At 40.0% G+C, this 18,492-nt stretch overlaps 1 protein-coding gene across 2 annotated transcripts in view; it reads right to left on the bottom strand.

The window, feature by feature from the left end:
- The window catches only part of LAMA3 (laminin subunit alpha 3), a 105,387-nt gene that overhangs the window by 42,201 nt on the left and 44,694 nt on the right, over positions 1–18,492 (bottom strand). For both annotated transcript variants that reach the window (XM_033070660.1, XM_033070670.1), the window contains 14 exons: positions 18,134–18,242; positions 16,025–16,122; positions 13,643–13,808; positions 13,109–13,235; positions 11,942–12,081; positions 11,449–11,564; positions 10,715–10,926; positions 9,700–9,904; positions 8,970–9,114; positions 8,041–8,181; positions 6,535–6,699; positions 3,540–3,641; positions 2,481–2,564; positions 1,308–1,538 (listed from right to left, as the gene is read on the bottom strand). In XM_033070660.1, the coding sequence (XP_032926551.1) occupies positions 1,308–1,538; positions 2,481–2,564; positions 3,540–3,641; positions 6,535–6,699; positions 8,041–8,181; positions 8,970–9,114; positions 9,700–9,904; positions 10,715–10,926; positions 11,449–11,564; positions 11,942–12,081; positions 13,109–13,235; positions 13,643–13,808; positions 16,025–16,122; positions 18,134–18,242 (2,041 nt within the window). The remainder of the gene's footprint in view (positions 1–1,307; positions 1,539–2,480; positions 2,565–3,539; positions 3,642–6,534; positions 6,700–8,040; positions 8,182–8,969; positions 9,115–9,699; positions 9,905–10,714; positions 10,927–11,448; positions 11,565–11,941; positions 12,082–13,108; positions 13,236–13,642; positions 13,809–16,024; positions 16,123–18,133; positions 18,243–18,492) is intronic.

Raw genomic sequence — 18,492 nt, 5'->3', positions numbered from 1 at the left:
TTATCCGTGAGTCAAGTCGCTCAGCACACAGTACCGTTTCCTAAGGTTAACAAGTAACTCTGCAGTTCCTGTAGCTCAATATATACCTAAATCGGGGTGTGGCAGGCATCACCTCCTCCCCACCTAAGGCAGCCAGACAGAGCTTGGTGATTAGAGCAGTAAATCACCGCCTGAGTAATGCTGCATAAACATACAGGGCTTATGAGCTTCCCTGTGAGTGTCTTGATCACTTCCTTTGGCTTTGTATTTTCACCAGGTTACATTAAAAAAAAACCCCAACAGCTTAGTTTAACCAAGGCAGTATGTAGAAAGCAATGGGATGGCAGTAGAATTTTCAGTCAATGCTCATGAATTTGTGTGTGGCACAGAGTAACTGAAGTGGGAAAAAATAGAAAAATTTCCAAAATGGTTATTCTGCAGATGATGAATTAGCTGTCCTGAGCAGTGCACACATTAAATGTAAGCCAGCCATATGTGGTTTTGCTCAGTCTCTCTGCAGCTGCTCCAACCTAGATATTATTAATTCCCAATTCAAAAAGCTTTTGCAAGGCTACTACAGCAATTGTTATTTTATGGTAATGCTCAACCATTTTCTGAGAGTAATTCCTCATATTTCGTGCACTTTGTGCACTGCTTATCTCTCTGGTGCTTTATTCTGCTGCATTGGGTGCTTATACATGGCAACAGCCAAGCTCTAAGCTAAGCAAAGTGACAACCAAAAGAATTACAGCTACAGGAACTGCACCAGGGACAGGATATACAGCTGTATTGGCAGTCTTCAGCTGATAGTATTACTTTGCAAAGCCTACACTATCTTTGATAAACATATCTCCAAATATTTTTTGCAAATATGTTAATTTCAGATTTCACATGGTTTTCTACACAAATAGTATCCTGAATTATCTGGATTCAGGCTACTTCCCTTGACCCTGCTAAAATAAGAAACACCAGGAATCTTCTCTACTGTGTATGGTCTCTCAGACTTCGATCAAGCTAATTTTAACCTTCTGTTTATTAAAGTAAGAGATTATTCAGCCTCTCAGAGGACATCACAGAAGAATCCCTCATTATAGTGCCTTACATATGTAAAATTACGTTTGCAGCTCCATAAAAGCAATCATGAGTAGCATAACTCATGGTTCTCAGACGGTGAAAGCACCTGAGCCATTGAAGCCACAGGCTTACATGTTAATTAACAGGTTGTCAATTACTTTAACAACCATCCTGCTCCCCCAATCAACCCAGTATGTATAGCTGTGGGCAAAAGACAGAAGATAATGGTGCATATGGAGGTGGATGTCTCCTACCTGGCAGGAGTCCCCTGCGTACTGCGGTGGGCAGGCGCACATCTCCACGCCATGCGCGATGCTGCCGCTGCCCTCGCTGGTGGCTTCCTCCAGCCCCACCTCCCCGAGCGTCAGGCGCTGGCTCTCCGTGAAGTAAAGGGCTCGGATGTGCAGGCCATCCAGCCTGGACAGGATTATCATCAGCTCTTCTCGGGATACCAGCTTACCACTGCCGGCGTGCCTGAAGCTGTCCTGCACAGCCAGGGGTACAGAATCAGCACAATGCTGCTGCTGGTGCTGCTGCTGCTTTAAAGAGTAGCTTCAAAGAAGGCCAGAGGACAGAAAAAGGGAGAAAATACCCATGGAACAGACTTGTCTAGTGCCAACTGGCATGGGGTAATAGAGTCTAGGAGAGTAGACACAGGATAGGTGGAAAAAAGAATAATGAGCATAAAGAAAGGGATGTAGCTTTGACTCTACAAGGTGAGTATGGCTTTGAGGTATTGAAAAGTGAAGAAGCCTGTAGATTCTTCTTCTGTCATCCAAACTTCTTTGAGATATCACTCACCAAACCATAAAAATGTGAAGGAAAATGCTTTTATTTTTAAGAGTAAGTGAAGTCCTGGAAACCCAATCTTTCAGGGATTTCTTTCTGCTAATAAACACAGCATTGTTGAAAATGGAATTTGACTTGAAGAAACATCTTTTTTATCTGCATGTGAAATAAATAACCCAGTTCGACCTTCTGAGCTCAGGTTTAAGGCAGGAATAATCCCTGCTGAATTCACCTACCAATGCTGGACATCCCATTCTAAACTAGGTACCTAGACACCAAGGAAACCAGATAACAATTCATTCCATCCCTATTAAGTACAGTCTGTGGCTGCAATGAATCACCTTCTATTGAGGACTGATTCAGCATTACTCCACTGGCCCTGGAGGGAGTGCTAAGGGCTACATTGGGCAAGATGCCCAACCCAGAGGCGTGAAAATGAAGTGTCATGAACCAGAACCCAGGTTCAATGTGACAGTAAAGAGAGATAAAACCTGTTCTTTATATTTAAGGTCTAAAGTGATTAAGGTTATATTCATCACCGTTACCAAATATTTGGTATTTCTGCACATATTCTGCATGTGTTATTTTTATGTAACTCTGGAAGGAGAGGAGAAGGCCATTCCTTTTTCAGTTCTTACCTCAACCAGCTGCACTCGGCCATAATATTGACGATCAGGCAGAGGGTTGTTAGGATCCATATAAACAACTTCCATTTGTTGGCCCTGTGAGAATGGGGATATAACACTGCTATTTCACTGCTTGTTATGGGAAAGTTCAGATAAAATAAAATTTGGTGAAGCATATTAATCCTGTTGTTTGGGGGATCAAAACTTAGTAATACTAGGAAAACTGTACATCTTTTTCTCAGGAAAGTGGTATAGTGAGCACTGCGTTCTGGTGCCAGCAAAGTTTTCACTGCTTTTGCCTATTAACAACCTTGTTTTCAAGTAAAACATCAAGAGAATCAAATTAATGTTGATCAACTTTCACAGGAACTAGTTATTACTTTAGAATAAAAATGGTTTTGCATTTCAAAACACTCTCCTTTGCATCCTGGTGCACCAGCAACTATTGGTATTATGATAGTAGTTTATGAGGTACATTTCCCAGTAAGAATCCTAGAACATTGAATTAGTATTTCTGATGGTGTGAGAAAACAAAACACCTCCTTGAGAGTTTCAACAAACAGTTAGAGATTTCAGTTTTGGCTCTAAAGTGGTTACATTAAAAAACTGTCAACCTAAATTGCATTTTTATTTCAGGCCCTTGAAGCCTTATAATTATGCTAAGTTTTATGTTGAAAAAAGAATCTCACAGAAAATGAGATTAATTACACATGAAATCCAGGGCATCTTTTGCAGAGATGAGGCCATACTTGTTGACAAGTGTGCGATGCATTAATTTTTTTTTTTTCCCACAGGCATATTCTACAGAGAAAATCCTGTTTTATCTTTTTACTTGCTCTCAAATCAGTTATGCTTAATAATATGTTACTTTGGCAACAGAGACAGATATGTTGATGGCTTTGATCAAAATGCAGTAAAATCACTTTTATAGAAATAGTTAATAGTTTTAATAGTTAAGCTAATGCTTTAATAGTTAAGTACACTGCAAGAGCAAAATTTTCCATAGTTGTAAAGTAACATAAAAATGGTATTTGTATTGCTTATAAGTAAAAATAGTATTTTAAAGCTTACTGTTAGTCGTATATCAGGTTTCTTATCCAGAAGAACCATGCCCTCGCTAGGTAAGCCAAAAGATTTCACTTGGTAACTTAGGAAGCCGCCATATGAAGAAAGCTGTAACAAAATGCACAAGACCAGTGATAATTACTGCTTGATATTAATGTAAAGTTTAGTTTTAGTTTATCTCATCTTCCAGCACTATAAATAACACATTTACTCTTTTTTCTTTAGAAAAAACATGAAAATATTGTTGTTTGGAAGAAGTTAGATTCTATTTTGTTTATTATGTGTATCTGACATATGAGCAGATACTGTTTTCTGAAAGGTTATCTGTATCATGGGGTTTTTTTCCATACTTGGGTTTGCACCACCAGTGTCATACAGAAATCATATGGTTACATGAACATTGTTCTTTCCCTGACTGTGCAGCACAGATTTGGTGCATCAAGAACAGTGAAAGTGGTGGTGAACCGCATGAATAGCCATGGATGAGAAGAAGGCAGACTAGGCATGTTTAAAGCCAGCATTTTCCAAACTTACTGCAAACATGAATCCGATCAGGATTCCTGTGCTCTACTTTCAGGACAGGATTTCTGTTGCTATCAGTCCTGTTGTAAGCAGACTGTGCCTGTAGGCTGAGCTGAAACCAGCTACAGGTGACCACAGCTGGCCTCGAACCCGGCTGAACATGGGGCTGCTGCCCAGAACAGACTGAGTGTGGCTGAATCACCCGACAAACACAGCACACCCTTGGGTGCTGTGTGAGGGACTCAGTACCAAACACCCTGGGAGAAAAGGGAGCTCCAGGCACAGCCTAGACAGTTTTTTTTCCAAGAAGAGCCTTTCAAAGGAAAGTTAGTGGGTACCAGGTGAAATCAGACCATGGATGTCCTGTTTTGGTTTGCACCTTTCTCATCTGTCCTTACATCTTATCCTTGCTTTTGCCATGAAGAACTGCTTTGTCAGGTTCTGCTCATCTACAGGTAAGCAGCAGCCTTCAATCTACCCCTCTGCATGTCTCTGATGAATTACAAACAAAATACTGACATCTCAGCATGAAATTTGTTCCTTGGATCACGGGTCCATAATTAATGCTATTCTCCTTAGCCAACTGCATTTTCAAAAGCATCATTTGGAACATTAGCTATAGCTTGCCGACACAATCAAACCACACTTTATGAATAAATTATTTTATAAAAACATAAGAAAATTCAAATTAGAGTTGATTTCCTGTTTAACAAGTTTCAGAACTGCACCATTTGAGAGGCTGTTAAATTACTTCTACTTCAATTTTTTTTAATACAACACTATTGGTGCTACAAACTAACCTCTGTATTCTGTATGTACAGCATTTATTTTCTGTCAAGAAGTCAAGAATGGTCTACTAAACAGAATATTAAAATACAAAAGAAAATGGGACAACACAATCTGAATTTCTCAATTACTCTTAGTTTCTATACTGCTATAAATTTTATATTTTATTTCCTTCTAACTTTGTAAACAAAAGACAGAGAAAAGAAACAAAATATACTCTGCTAAATATAAATGTTCCAGTGGAACCAGTTAAAAGGTTTCAGATAATGGAAAACATATTTATAACCTCATCATAATGAAAAATAGCTGAAGTGATCTTGTTCATATTTTCAAAATGATATGCTATCACTGGAAGCAGACCAAACCCTGACATTTTCAAAACACAATAATGGGAAAAACTGGTAAATTTACAACCTTGTAAACTCGCAGCTAGACAGCATTTTGGTGGGACTTTCACTACTGCAGTACTGCCTGTGTTAAAATATACATTTACCCACAGTGAAAAGCAGGACCCAAACTAGAACTATTTTATTTGCAGTGCTGTCATAACATAAATAACAGCAACTAATGGCAGGCCTAGGTAGATAGTCTGACATGCAACATAAAACTCATAGCACTGATCTTAATAGCTATGTTTAAAAAGGGTTATTGCCTGCTTTATATCTTCTTATGGAACAACAAAAGTACTTTTGGTTCAACACTGCAGGTGATAACGTATGCTTTAACATGAAATTTCTTTCAGAAATAATTTGTAGGGTCTGAAACAAGAACTTTTATATCATCAACAAAAATCACCCTAACTAAATGTGCTGCTCATTTGATATATATATACAACTCTGAGCATAGGAGAGCAGGAGGAAACATACTGCTCTAGTCTTTAAAATGAGGACTAGGAGAAACTTCAAAAATTGTACCATCTTTCATGTCTTGGTGTCTCCACCATTTGTTTTCTCTTGTGTGTCAGTAGGATCGCATCTAAAAAGCCTGTGTCCTGTAACTGTTTGGGAAGTATTGGCACTGTCAGAGTTCCAAAGAGGGGGGCTCTGGGCCTGCCAGTCACCATTAGCAAAGTCCCCTGGTTGGTGTGATCCTCAGGCTGAGATGCTGATGGCATTAGCTGAGAGCAGGAGGCTGCTCCCATGCACGAGAGGACAGAGCAGCAAGCAGCCCAAAGAACAAGAAGGGCAGAAAACCAGTTGATGCTCTTCCCAAGCAACATATCAAAAGAAAAAGGTTGGGTTTTTTTTGTGTTCCACTGAGTATATAATCACCTTTTATTCCTTTGGAAATCTGCCCAGGACATACTCTAGGGGATCTAAAGAATTGACAAGCCCTATGTGTTCTGGGTTTCAGAGCAGCCACATTGGCAAGTTCTACATGTCCTGGGCTTCAGAAAAACAGCTGGAGGTACCAGGTGCTTGATGCATTTGAGCCATTGGAGCCACTGAGCTCTTGATCAAGTGTTTCACATTAAGACCTGTCTGGCACCAAGAACTATGATTAATTTTGTGTTATCAGTTAATTTCAAAACTGTACTCAGAAGTAAAATGTTGTGATTCCTAGCATGACAGGTAAAAGAGACAAGTGAAGAGAGAGAAACTTATCTATGAAAAACAGTGAGACTCTTTATCAATGATGCTGGTAAAAAAACGAATTACATGCTACTAGAACAGAAGAGTTAGGTGGCATTTACCTTCTCTCCCAGATAGGATGGTGGTGCTTTCCAGTACAAATTATGCACAGAAGCTGGCAATTCTTGAACATCAGCCACCACGCTGTTACTGACTGGATTGAAAGTGACTGGAATGTCCATATTTTCATCTACTGCCTCCAAGCGCCAGTTCCTCATATCCACAAACTAATGAAAAACACATAAAGGAAACAAAAGTTTGCCTTATTCTTTATTAAAACTTTACCAGCACCAAGTAATGAGAAGAAATTGTTTAGCCTCTGTAATTCCCTTAGCATGAGATCCAACCCCTTCAGAGCCAGCCTAAAGTCTTTGAACAATGGATATTCCAAGGACCTCTAAAGAGAGTGAAAATGTGAAGATGTGCTAAAGCTACTTAGGATGCAGGCAATTGGTTTGTCACCTGGAAACTAAATTCTATCTTCAGCCACAGGAAGACATAGCCTTCTGGGGGTGACTAGGAATTGTGCACCCAAGGATGGAATTTGGACATGCTTTTGAAAGTCCATTCCAAAATCAAACCCAGGGTGCTAACCTCAACGACAGAGTTTGGAACAGATAAACTGTTCTAAACAGTGGGAAAGGACATGGTATGACATTCTGGAAAGGCAGGCAATGTAGACTAACATCCTATCTCTTTAATGCCCATTTTATGTTTATGGATGTTGATACATGAAAGACTATGCCTGTTTCTTTAATCATTATGCTGGAGGAATGAAGTACCAGAACAATTCTGGATTCTGGTGGATTTCCCTTGATTGGCCAGAGCAAAAAATAAAACAAAAAAATGTTTTCATAAACATTTTTTGGTGAGGACAAGTAATGACTAGAGGCAATTTTCTACTGATTTCACAGGCCATATTAGGTCATATTTTCACCTCTTGCTTTAAAGGGCACAATCTGGCTTGCATCTAGTCTATGCCTAAACCTTAACTAAAATCCTCATCCAACATTCTAGTTCTCTCTTCCTTTCTTTTGCCTTTTCTTAAGCAGCTGTTGCTTTTTTTTTTTTTTCAGTCTTCAGCCATTTTACTGTTCATTTATGCTACTAAAAATCTTTATTTCTCACACTTGATGTTAAGTCTTTTACAGGGAGGGAAGAAAGACAATTTTTACAATCTCTGTAGAATCTGTCACACTGTTCTCAATAATATAGACATGTAAAATGATATGTGCTAATCAAAGCAACTTGAAGTAGATCATTGACTTTAATGAGACATAGAGTTTGAAGATCAAGTAAGCAAGATAAAGGCCAGCTCAACTTAAATCCAAGTAGAGACCTGTAAACAAACAGATGGAAAGGGCCATTTCTGCTGAATTGCACTCTCAGACTACACCTAATCTTAAGAAGGCTGCACTAAATCTTCACTTGGAGAATTGCTTGGAGAGTATTTCTCATCCTTAGACACTAATAAAATACATTTTCAATCTTCAAAGAAATCTGGAATTTCCTTAATGGAACAAGTGTAAGTTTGTGATAGAAAAGAAAAATAAAAATCTTTGGCACACCTTGGTTCTACGACGATCTGTGCTGCGACAGCTGCTGGTTGCCCCAAAACAAAAGCAAGGTGTGCATCCCCTGGGGTTAGAAGGGCTCAGATAAAAGGATCCTGGTCTGCAAGTGTCACATGCTGCACCTTCAACATTTTCCTGTTAAGGCATAGTTCAAAGACATTTCAGTGCTTTTCTCTTTGCTTTGATGAGGTCCCCAAAGCGTCCTGCACATGAAACAAATCTTCCAAAAGAATATGTATTTAAATGTATAGAAACAAATGAAGGAAAACATGTGATTTTCCTGGACAGACTATATTCCAAATGCAAATAAAACTATCTTGTAGGCTCTCTTATGAGCTTTCTTTCCAGTTTATAATGTGAAATGTGAAAACCACTGAGTAATAAATATTAGTCAGAGACAGCTGGTAACTTCCTTGCCAAAACCCTCCTGCTGGCTTTTGCAAACCCACAATATAAAAGGTCACTTGTGAAAGTTCACATTTATCACATTTAATTATGCAGATCAGAACAAAAGAAGATTTCCTAGCTATAATGATGTGGTAAAATGTCAACTGACATAATATGGCTAAAAAAAGCATGGGACTTGGTTAACATCCAAAAGGCAAGATACAGATGGATAAAGTCTGTGCAGGGTACAGACTGCTTCAGTGATTCAATGGGCATCTACTCTGCAGCTCCCTAATATCCAGCAAAACCTAAGACCACCTGTAAAACTGACAGATAATGAAGCCATTAAAAATGATGTTTAATGTTCCCATGATAATCCGTGCACATACTGCAAAGTGTGATGGCTTTGTACAGCTGCATTTAATTTTTACTGAAAACTTAATGATAAACTCACTTTATTCACCCCATTATATATTAAATAGTCACTGGTGTGCAAATGATGCCTGTGAATGCAGAAGTAATTTGATTTCTCTGACCTTGCAAAGACAAATTCCTGTCTGGGGATCACAAACATCTGGTTCCGTTCCATCTCTGTTACAGCTACATGGCACACAGTTAGGGAAACCATAAGTTCCAGGAGCACACTGATCACATCGACGTCCTTTTATTCCTGGTTTACATCTTTATCAACAAACACAGAGGAGACAGTCAATAAGGGAGGTAGTAATGGAGCAGGGAAGGAAAAACAAAAGAACAGGCAGGTGGATATTCAAAGGGATTGCATGGCTATGAGACAACTTTATGACTTCCAGAGAGAAAAAGCAGCAGGTTAGTATTGTTCTCAGATTTTGAATAGTGTGACATTTTAAATGGCCACAGAACTGACTAGGAATGGATTTGACTTCTGCAGCTATTCTTTCTGCCTGCAGTGCAGAACTACTCTCTCTGTACACCAAGGTGTAAAACATAGATGTTGAATATCTATTCAGCAGAGCTGAAAGAAGATTTATAGCTGGAAAATGTGCCTGGGCATTACTCACGGCATGCACCTGGTAACAGAAAAATGGGGAACTGCAAGCATACGAATAATTACAGAGACCTCAATCACCCACAAAGCTTGGGTTAGTTTACAACTGCTCACAATGGATAAAATTCATTTTTGAAGAGTGAATAACTTAAATTTTCCATAACTTCTCCAAACACCTGAAAAGAGTATTGAAACAAACCATTCATGCATTGTTTATAACACACATAACCCAAACTTACTTGCATTGCCCACTGGTTTTATCACATTCTGGGTTTGCCACATCAACAATTCCTTTTTCTGAGCAATTGCAGCTCTTGCAGCCAGCAAGGGGGTGATAGCTGAAGTAATATTTCTCACACACTTCACATTTTGGCTTCACAGTTCGTGGAGGGCAGATGCATTTACCAGTCAAGTCATCACAAAGACGCTGCCCGCAGTTGCATACTAGATCAAAGAAATTGTTCTACCAGTCAATCACATCTCATCTTACAACAATCAGCTCTTATTGAATATGCAACAAATACACACAACCTTTATGTATAGAAAACATGATTCCTTTTTCTTGCTAGTTTAAAGTTCAGGGTCAAAGAAACCAGCTATGTGACTGCAACAATAGTTTCAAAGAGCAGGTTTAGTGCTTGGCTCTTTTCCACAGATTGGTTGCTTAACTTCACCGCAGACATTGTTCATCACTTGTCAAAACTGCCAAGGATTAAACAAGTTTTGGTGTCAAGGGCACAACTTTTATAAAGCAATGTTTATAAACATCAAGTATAATATCTATGAAAGCAGCTGAGGATTGTTGGTGTAATCTATGGATCTGGTGTTATTATTAACATCAGAATATGAGAAATTAGGAATGCTGTGTCTCTGATTATCTATGGAGAAGCTTGAAGGTGTAAAACGGGATTAAACATTAACAACTTGGAAATTATTTAGCAGTCAGTGCAGAAATAAATCCATTTCACTGAAATAGTGGCAATATGGATTTTAACCAGCTGTAAACCCACTATACCTGATCAGACAACACATGCAAAGACACACTTCACCATGAGCTAGGTGTGCTTTAGGGGAATGGGATTTCTTCTGCCTTAAACTGAAACACATGCTACGGTGAAGCTAAAACAGCTTGACCAGCCTCCCACAGGATCAGGCTCTCCAAAGAAAAGTCAGGTTGCAGTACATCTGCAGTAAATTCAGAGGACTAAGTAGGTGGTTGGGTCAGGAGCTGAAGGAGTGCAAGCACGTACTCACACTTGCAAAAGGGGAATCCATAGTAGCCAGTTTGGCATCGGGTGCACTGGCGGCCGACGACGTTGGGTCTGCAGACACACTGCCCTCCCAGGGGGCTGCACGCAGGGCTCACGGCACCCACGCTGTGGCAATCACATGGCAGGGCTCCGTTGTTGTAGAAAGCCACCAGTGACCTTACAGAGTCCTTACAGAAGGGCGAGGATTGTTCTGGGCTGTTTCAATTGAAACATAAATCATGTAAGTGCTGGCACTCGGGAATTGCTTTCAGAGTGCTTTGCAGTGGTTCAGTAAATTAGGGTTCTGTCTTTCAAACAGTTTGACATAAGGATGGCATCAGCACACGTGCAAGGATATACTTTAATTAAATCAGGGTGAAGAGCTCTGAACATGCAGGTAAGAGGTTTTGTTCATAGCAAGTGCGCATAAGTTGTATCAGTTCAGACATGCCAAGCGAAATACCAAATACCAAAGATGGAAATACCAAAGACAGGAAGATGACATAGATTTTCCTCTTTTGTACTGTGAGCAATAAAGCTCTACCTTTACATTGCATTTGCAATAGAAAGTCATGGAAAAATGACTCATGGAAATTCAATGGGCTAGCATAAGCCATGAAAAGCATTTTAATGCAGCACAATTATAGGGATTTAAGACAGCTCTTTAATGCAGAGTAAAAGTAATATTATCCCCAGTTTGTTGTCAACGTTCAGTTTTTTTTAGAAAGTGATGCTTACTCAATATAAAAACTGTTTCCTCCACATTGGCTGATAAAATCAAATGACTTGTCCACTGTCTTTTTGTCAAGAATTTTGTAACTGTAGGTGTCTGCTGGAACAACTAAGATATTTTCCTTAAAACAATAAGAAAACCAAATTGTACATTTCAGAGAAAAACAAAAAAATACAAGCTAATTAATTTAAATATTAAAATGTTATTTCATTATATATTCTGGGTTTTTTCAAAATCTCTAAGAGTTTAACCAAGAATAAGAAAATAAACTTTGCATATTGCCCTCAAAGCTATTATGCTACAAGCAGTGTACAACAAAAACAGTGCAGAGTATCTTAAAAATTTAAAATAAAACCAAAAGCAGTGCAAAAGATCCTAAAAATCTGAAACATAACATTAAAAAATTTATTCTTTTTGGCTTTTATCTTTGCATCTATCTCTAAATGAATGGTGAAACTGAGAATAACATTTTCAAGTACATTGATGTAATACACATACCAAAACCAGTGTTCTTCCATCCGGTATCATCACTGTAATAGAGACCATGGGTTCAGAAATGTCAAGCTCAATTTGGTTTGCTGCAATCACCTGAACCCGACAGCCAGAATTGTGAGGGCAGAATGAAGCATTGAAAGCACCTAGAAAAAAAAATATATTGGGTTTATGTGTGAAGGTTTTGGTTTTGGTTGCGGGGGGCTACTGGGGTGGATTCTACGAAAATCTGTAAGAAACTTCTCCCATGTCCGACAGAGCCAATGCCAGCTGGCTCCAAGACAGACCCAATGCTGGCCAAGGCTGAGCCTGACCCTGGCAGCACCTCTGGAATAACATATTTAAGAAAGGAGAAAAAATCCAGCTCAACAGCAGGTACAGCCAGAGAGAGGAGGGAGAACACGCAAGAGAAAGAACTCTGCAGTCACCAAGGTCAGTGAAGAAGGAGAGGGACAAGGTGCTCCAGGTGTTGGAGCAGAGATCCATCTGCTGTGGAGGAAGCCCACACACGAGCAGGTGGATGCCCAAATGGGGTCTGTGAACCTCTGGGAATCCCACACAGGAGCAGGCTCCTGGCAGGCCTTGTGACCCCATGGAAGGGACTCACACTGAAGCAGTTAGTGAAGAATTGCAGTCCGGGACAATGACCCATGTTGGAGAAGTTGGTGGAGGACTGTCTCCCATGTGAGGGATCCCACACTAAAGCATGGAAAAAGGGTGAGCAGTCCCCTGCTGAGGAGGAAGGAACAGAGACAACCTGATGAACTGAGTGCAGTCCACATTTTCAGTACCTGTGTGCCACTCAGTGGGAGGAGTTGGAGGAATTTGGGAGTAAAGCTGAGCCCAAGAAAAAGGGAAAGGTGGAAGGAAAGTGTTTGATGCCTTGGCTTTAGTTCCCATTATCCTGATCTGATTTTATTGGAAATAAATTAAACTGAAATTAGCTCAGGTCAAGTCTGTTTTGCCCATGTTTGTTACTGGTGAGTGATCTCTCCATGTCCTTATCTCCTCCCACATGCCTTCTGTTATATTTGCTCTCCCTTGTCCAGCTGAGGAGAGGAATGACAGAGTGGCTTTGATTGCACCTGGTGTTCATCCAGGGTCAACCCAACAAAGCTCCCTATCCCAAAATGCTGAGAAAGGAAAGGGTTTAGGTCAAATTCAGACGCCTACCTGACCACACATGTCCTGCAGTCACATGAACTTGCACAGAGAACACTGGGTGTGCCGGCTGATAAAAATGTACCACAAACACGTATCTGCCCAAGTGAGGCACTCTGCCACTCAAGGTGATCTGGCTCTGGAGAAACAAGAACAGCTCTGGTATTAAATCACAGAATAGATTTGATTTGTGAAACATTCTTGGGCTTATCAGCTGTGCCCCCTACCTGCAGTGAGAGAGGGGGCTTAGCATCTCTCAGCAAGTTCAATTTCCTCAAGGAACATGGCATTACAACTGCATGCTCTGCCTGCCAAGGACATTTGACATTCTTCTGCAGTCTGCGAGACTGTTGTGCAGTTCAGAAAGAAGCTGGCATTTGGGGTTCCCCCCCTCCTTTTTTTACATTGTCTCTATGGCTTACTCAGTTTGCAACATTTTAATCACATCATCCAGTTTTGATTCTCTTATCTTAAACGCCATCTATTTAATTTTACTAATGACATACTTTGTGACTTGCAAAACAACGTTTTCAAAATATGGGGTACCTGTAGTGGTGTCAAGGTGACTCCATGAACTGAACCAGCAGGTAAAGTGGCACTCAATGGATCATGGAGTATATTCTCCTGTACTTCGGAAATCTTCCCATCTATGAATGCATCCAAAACCAAAGATCCTGGTGGAGTCTCAAAAACTGAGGGAATGCATGCTGCACTAAACACAGAATCACAGTAATTATCCTTGGGGCCAGGAGAAAGTTTTAATCATAACAGGAAAAGCTGCTGACTTATAAAAATTAGCGTATTAGACTGTATTGAAATTGATAATAACCCCTGTTGGGTTATTTGGATTCTTTGTGAATATTCAGAAAGTAAATGAAAATAAGAGATATGGATTTAACTTATAAAGGGGAAAGTGTGTACACTTTTAATGCATTAACTGATTTTATTCACACAAAATTTCCATAACTTTAAGTTACAGTGGAAAGAATTTGCTAAGGAAGAGGAAACTTAAGGGAATCAGGAGCACTAAAAGTTAAATACCTTTTAGTTAATCCAGTTAGTTACATTCACCAGAATCTGTACTAATACTGAATTCTCAGTTCTACAAATATTTACATAGGTGTATCCTTTAAACATGCAAGTTCTCCCACTGAAGTCAATGAGACTACTTAAGTACTTAGAAGTTAAGTATATACTCAAATATTTGTAGAATTTGAGCCAAAATAAATAACAGTACTCCTTGAAAGCATCCTTATTCATTCACAGCTGTGTTTAACAATTTCTTCGTGGCATATTTAATTCTGGGATTGAGAGAAGAATTTTCCAAGACTGCAGGATAAAATATTTTTGGGGGGTTTCCTGGTTGCATTTGTTCACTTCTAGTAAGTACTCAAACAGACAATGATTAATCTTTGTTCAAGACAGGCCCAGAACTGGAATGCCAAGTATGTTTCAGGGCCAGAACTGAGATGTATTTGCCAGGCCTGTGTGGGAAATCATGTGCAGCATCCACTTACAATACTGTTCATCCGAGCCAAACCTGTGCATCTTTCAACTCGATAAATTTAAAGACCATCAGGAAAGCAAAAATGCTGTCAGATAACAATTTTTAAAAAAGGAAAAACCTACAGTAAACTATGCAAATGTAACAAGAGTTTTAAAAAAATACTGAACACAAACTCAAAGTAAAATATGTAAATTGCTACATTAGTTTCATTTTGAATCATGTTTTTCACCCATCTTCTTTCCCTGTTTTACTCAAAATATAAATGCCTGTATTTGCAAAATAACTTTGGGGCAAGGACAAGTATCTTAAGTCTTAGACAGTTGCTCTCAGTGGTAACACTGAGCAGGAGAATTAAAGTTGTGATTCAATGCTATGCATGCTTAGAGGCCAAGCACAGTCACATGTTTTTATCCAATTTACTATCCAGATTTTTCTTTCTGTTTCAATTCAGCCATTATATTAGAAGCTACTATTTGGAAAACTATTAGACCAAATCACCAACTCTTTTTGCCTCTTAAGTCCTGCAAATGACATCTACTTTTATTTTGAGACCCTTCCCACTGCTAGATCAGTGGGAAGAAAGCCTTAGGAGTAGGCATCACGAGGCACATCCTGGGGAGTGCAACAGGCACTGAAATGTGGAGGTCCCTAATTTGGAAGCTGCAGTGACAGTTCCTCTCTGTCCCAAAGAACAAAAGATGGGGAGGGAAGAGCATCAACAGGACAGAGGAGATGTTCTGTGGAACCCAAGCCTGACCACTTGGGAAGGCAAGGTTCAGGTTCAGATCTTCACAGCAAGAGAAGAGCTGTCAGCCTGGATCAACCAAGCAGTACATTAGCCCCTAATTACTGGCCCCATAAAGTAGGATCAGCTGGCATACTGTGTGAGGTGAATGATGAGGGCACACCTACCCTAAGGGCCCCGCAATGACAGGGAAAAGGGAATGGCTGTTTGGGAAGTAGAGGTTTACATGTTGAATAATTTGATGCTGCCAAGTTGAGCTGGTGGATTTATGCCCAAAAGGGCAGTCACATCCCACACCTAGTGACAAATTAAAGCCATTTTGGGACACTGAAGGAGTAACATGGAGATGAAAACTCCAGGTAGAACAGTAAGCATTTCAGGCCACTAAAGTAGGAATGATTTTCCAGCCTGGACACCTGTCATACTAGGTGGCATGTGAAAGATGCATGTTTTCTCACACATCAGCACTGGGTAGTTCAGATGGGCCAGTTTAAAGGCTGTTATCAACAAAATTCTGTGCAAAGACTGTCGAGATTAACACTAATATTTCAGCTTCTTTACTTTACAGAAGCGGCCTTCAAATCACCTGTGAGTCACTAAGCAAAACTTCACTCAAATGAATTAAAAAAACATTTATTGTCCTCAGATAATAGGGAAATAAAACCAAGGAAGTTACCTTCCATCACTGTTACTCCTGTAAGCAGCTATGCACTGTACTTTAGGATCCACATATTCTAGCGAAAATTCTTCAGCTGGTATAATGCAAACCTTGTGCTGAAAAACAAGCACAAGGCACAATTAACAATTAATATAATAAATAACAGGGCCAGGCCTGAACAGGAAGGATGAAGCCTAATTTTAGCATAGGGAGAGATGAGCCCAAAGCCATGTTCTGTCATGGACCTCCCACAAGATTTTGGACCCCTTTACCTTCCTGCATCTCAGTGCCTCAGGGTTAAATAGCATTTTTCTGTCCTTGTCAGGGGAATATTAGCTTTTCAGGAGGGAAATAACTAAAAGGTAAGTATATATGTGTGGTAAAGGGAAAGACAGAAAACCAGCTCAAAGGCCGAGAATCAAGGCAAGGAATGTAGAGAGGTAGGAGGGAAAAGCCCTAATTTGTGGTGTAGACACTCTTGGACCCTGGGGGAACTCCCAGACTTTATCAAATACAGGCACAAACACTTGCTCGTGCAAAGTCCATGGGAGTGAGTTTCAGTGACACCAGGATTTCTCTCCCAGGATTCAGAACTCATTTCAAAAGAAGCAAGACCTCGTATGGGATTTTTTATTTTAACTAAAAGTAAAAAAGTAGACATGAACAAATGAATCTGTGGTAGTTCTGCTGTACCCATGCTGTAAGGACATAAGGGAAAGCTTGTTTGTAGACACAAGAATATGCATTAATATAAGAAAATACATATGCACAAATTACAGAACTTATCCATTAACTACTTGAAAAGGAGATGGAGGTGTCCAATAAGCAATAAGATATTATTAATAATGTAAGTAAAAATTGTGTAAGGAGAGTTCATTATTATGCAACGTGATCTAGTTTGGAAGCACATCCTAAAGGGGTTTAGCATGTGTTTTAAAAGTAGTAAGCAGGGATAAAAACCTTCGCAAGCTACAAGGCAGAGTGCTAAAAATCCCTTTTCCTGGGCAGCCAACACTTTGCCTGTCCTGAATGTAACAACCCACAGGGCTGCAGGCCAGTGCAGCAGAAGAAGGGTACACGCTGAAGCTCTGAACAGCACTTCATGAGTGGCTAAGAGGTGAGTACCAAGCGTGGTCTGGTTCAGACAGCTTGTCTGCATCAGTGTGAGATAAAGACTATCAAGCTGTAAGAGCTTCTCCTGACAGGTGGCCTCAAGAACCCCTTTCCCTCTTTATTTAGACCAGATGTCTCCAGCGCCAGCGGCGGCTCCCATTTGCCTCTCTGCATGAAGGGAACACACGAACATCTTTAACCCCACAACTGCTGCCACTGATGTCTTGATTAGCGTCTACATACCAAAAGCACTTCTTTTCCCCTTTCCCATCTTTTGCTAAGTGCAGCCTTTACAATTAAAGATTGTGAAGATGGGTTCTTGTTAGCGCAGCAGTTGCTGCAGGAAGCTAACAGAAAATTTAAAAGGTATTAGTTTACACTGGCTCATGAAATGAAGAAAGCATGTATCAGCTGTTAGTCCTTATAGTTACTAGCTGGGTTGGAGCTCTAGATTTTAACAAACCTTGTATTTCTAAAACAGAAAACAGAAACAACATGTAAAAAAATTCAGTCTCCAGAAAAGTGTATTCCTGATGTGGCCAAAAGAGGTCAGTGAAGGCTTTTTATTTAAAATATCTGAAAGCTATATGACTTTATTACCTGAAATTAATGCATTTATTACCTGAATTTTGTAAGAGACACGGGAAACTCCTACATGGGTTTTGAGGATTTAGGAAAAATGGAAGATAAAAAAAAGAAAATAAAAAATCAGGTATTAAAGCTACCAGCATATTCTTCCTTTCAAGTTTACTTGTAGAAGAGAAAGGGGAACTGAAATAAAGCACAAGAAAGCTGGGAAAAACCTTGCCAATGAAGGGAAAGTTCTGTTTGTCTTTGAAAGTGCCTGATAGTGCCTCAGCATTCTGGGGTATGTATAAAGCATGTCTAGTCAAGCATCTAATATTCATAATTTCACACATTACCTTTCAGAATGTGAATATAGGGAGACAAATATTTTTGTTTACCCCATCAAGGAACAAGTATTACCAAAGGGAAAAGAAAATGTCGACTTACCAGGAGAAAATTACTTGCTGATGCCTTAAGATGTATCCTTGTGTCTGCTAGAAGGTCATAGGCTGCAATGCGATTCCTGTCGTCAACTACAACGCTGCGACAAAGGAAACTGAGACAGAAAACAGGATGAAGGATGAGCCTGCTGGCATTGTCACGTTGTTCAGGCTGTCACCTAGCTTCACTGCCTGGCTGCTGGCTAGCCACAGCACCTAGCCCTCTTGCTGGATCATAACTAACCTGCCTGTGGCCACCACAGAACACACACTGTCCTCGCCAGCGAGACACAGGATCCACCATGTAGAAAACACTGCTTATCCTGGGTGGGCTGGAGCTGAAGCCCTTCAAACTACTGGCTTAAG

This window comes from Catharus ustulatus, chromosome 1 (genome assembly GCF_009819885.2).
Source record: "Catharus ustulatus isolate bCatUst1 chromosome 1, bCatUst1.pri.v2, whole genome shotgun sequence".
NCBI lineage: Eukaryota > Metazoa > Chordata > Aves > Passeriformes > Turdidae > Catharus > Catharus ustulatus.
Note: the sequence above shows the minus strand (reverse complement) of the source record. Positions and strands in the feature narration are given on the sequence as shown.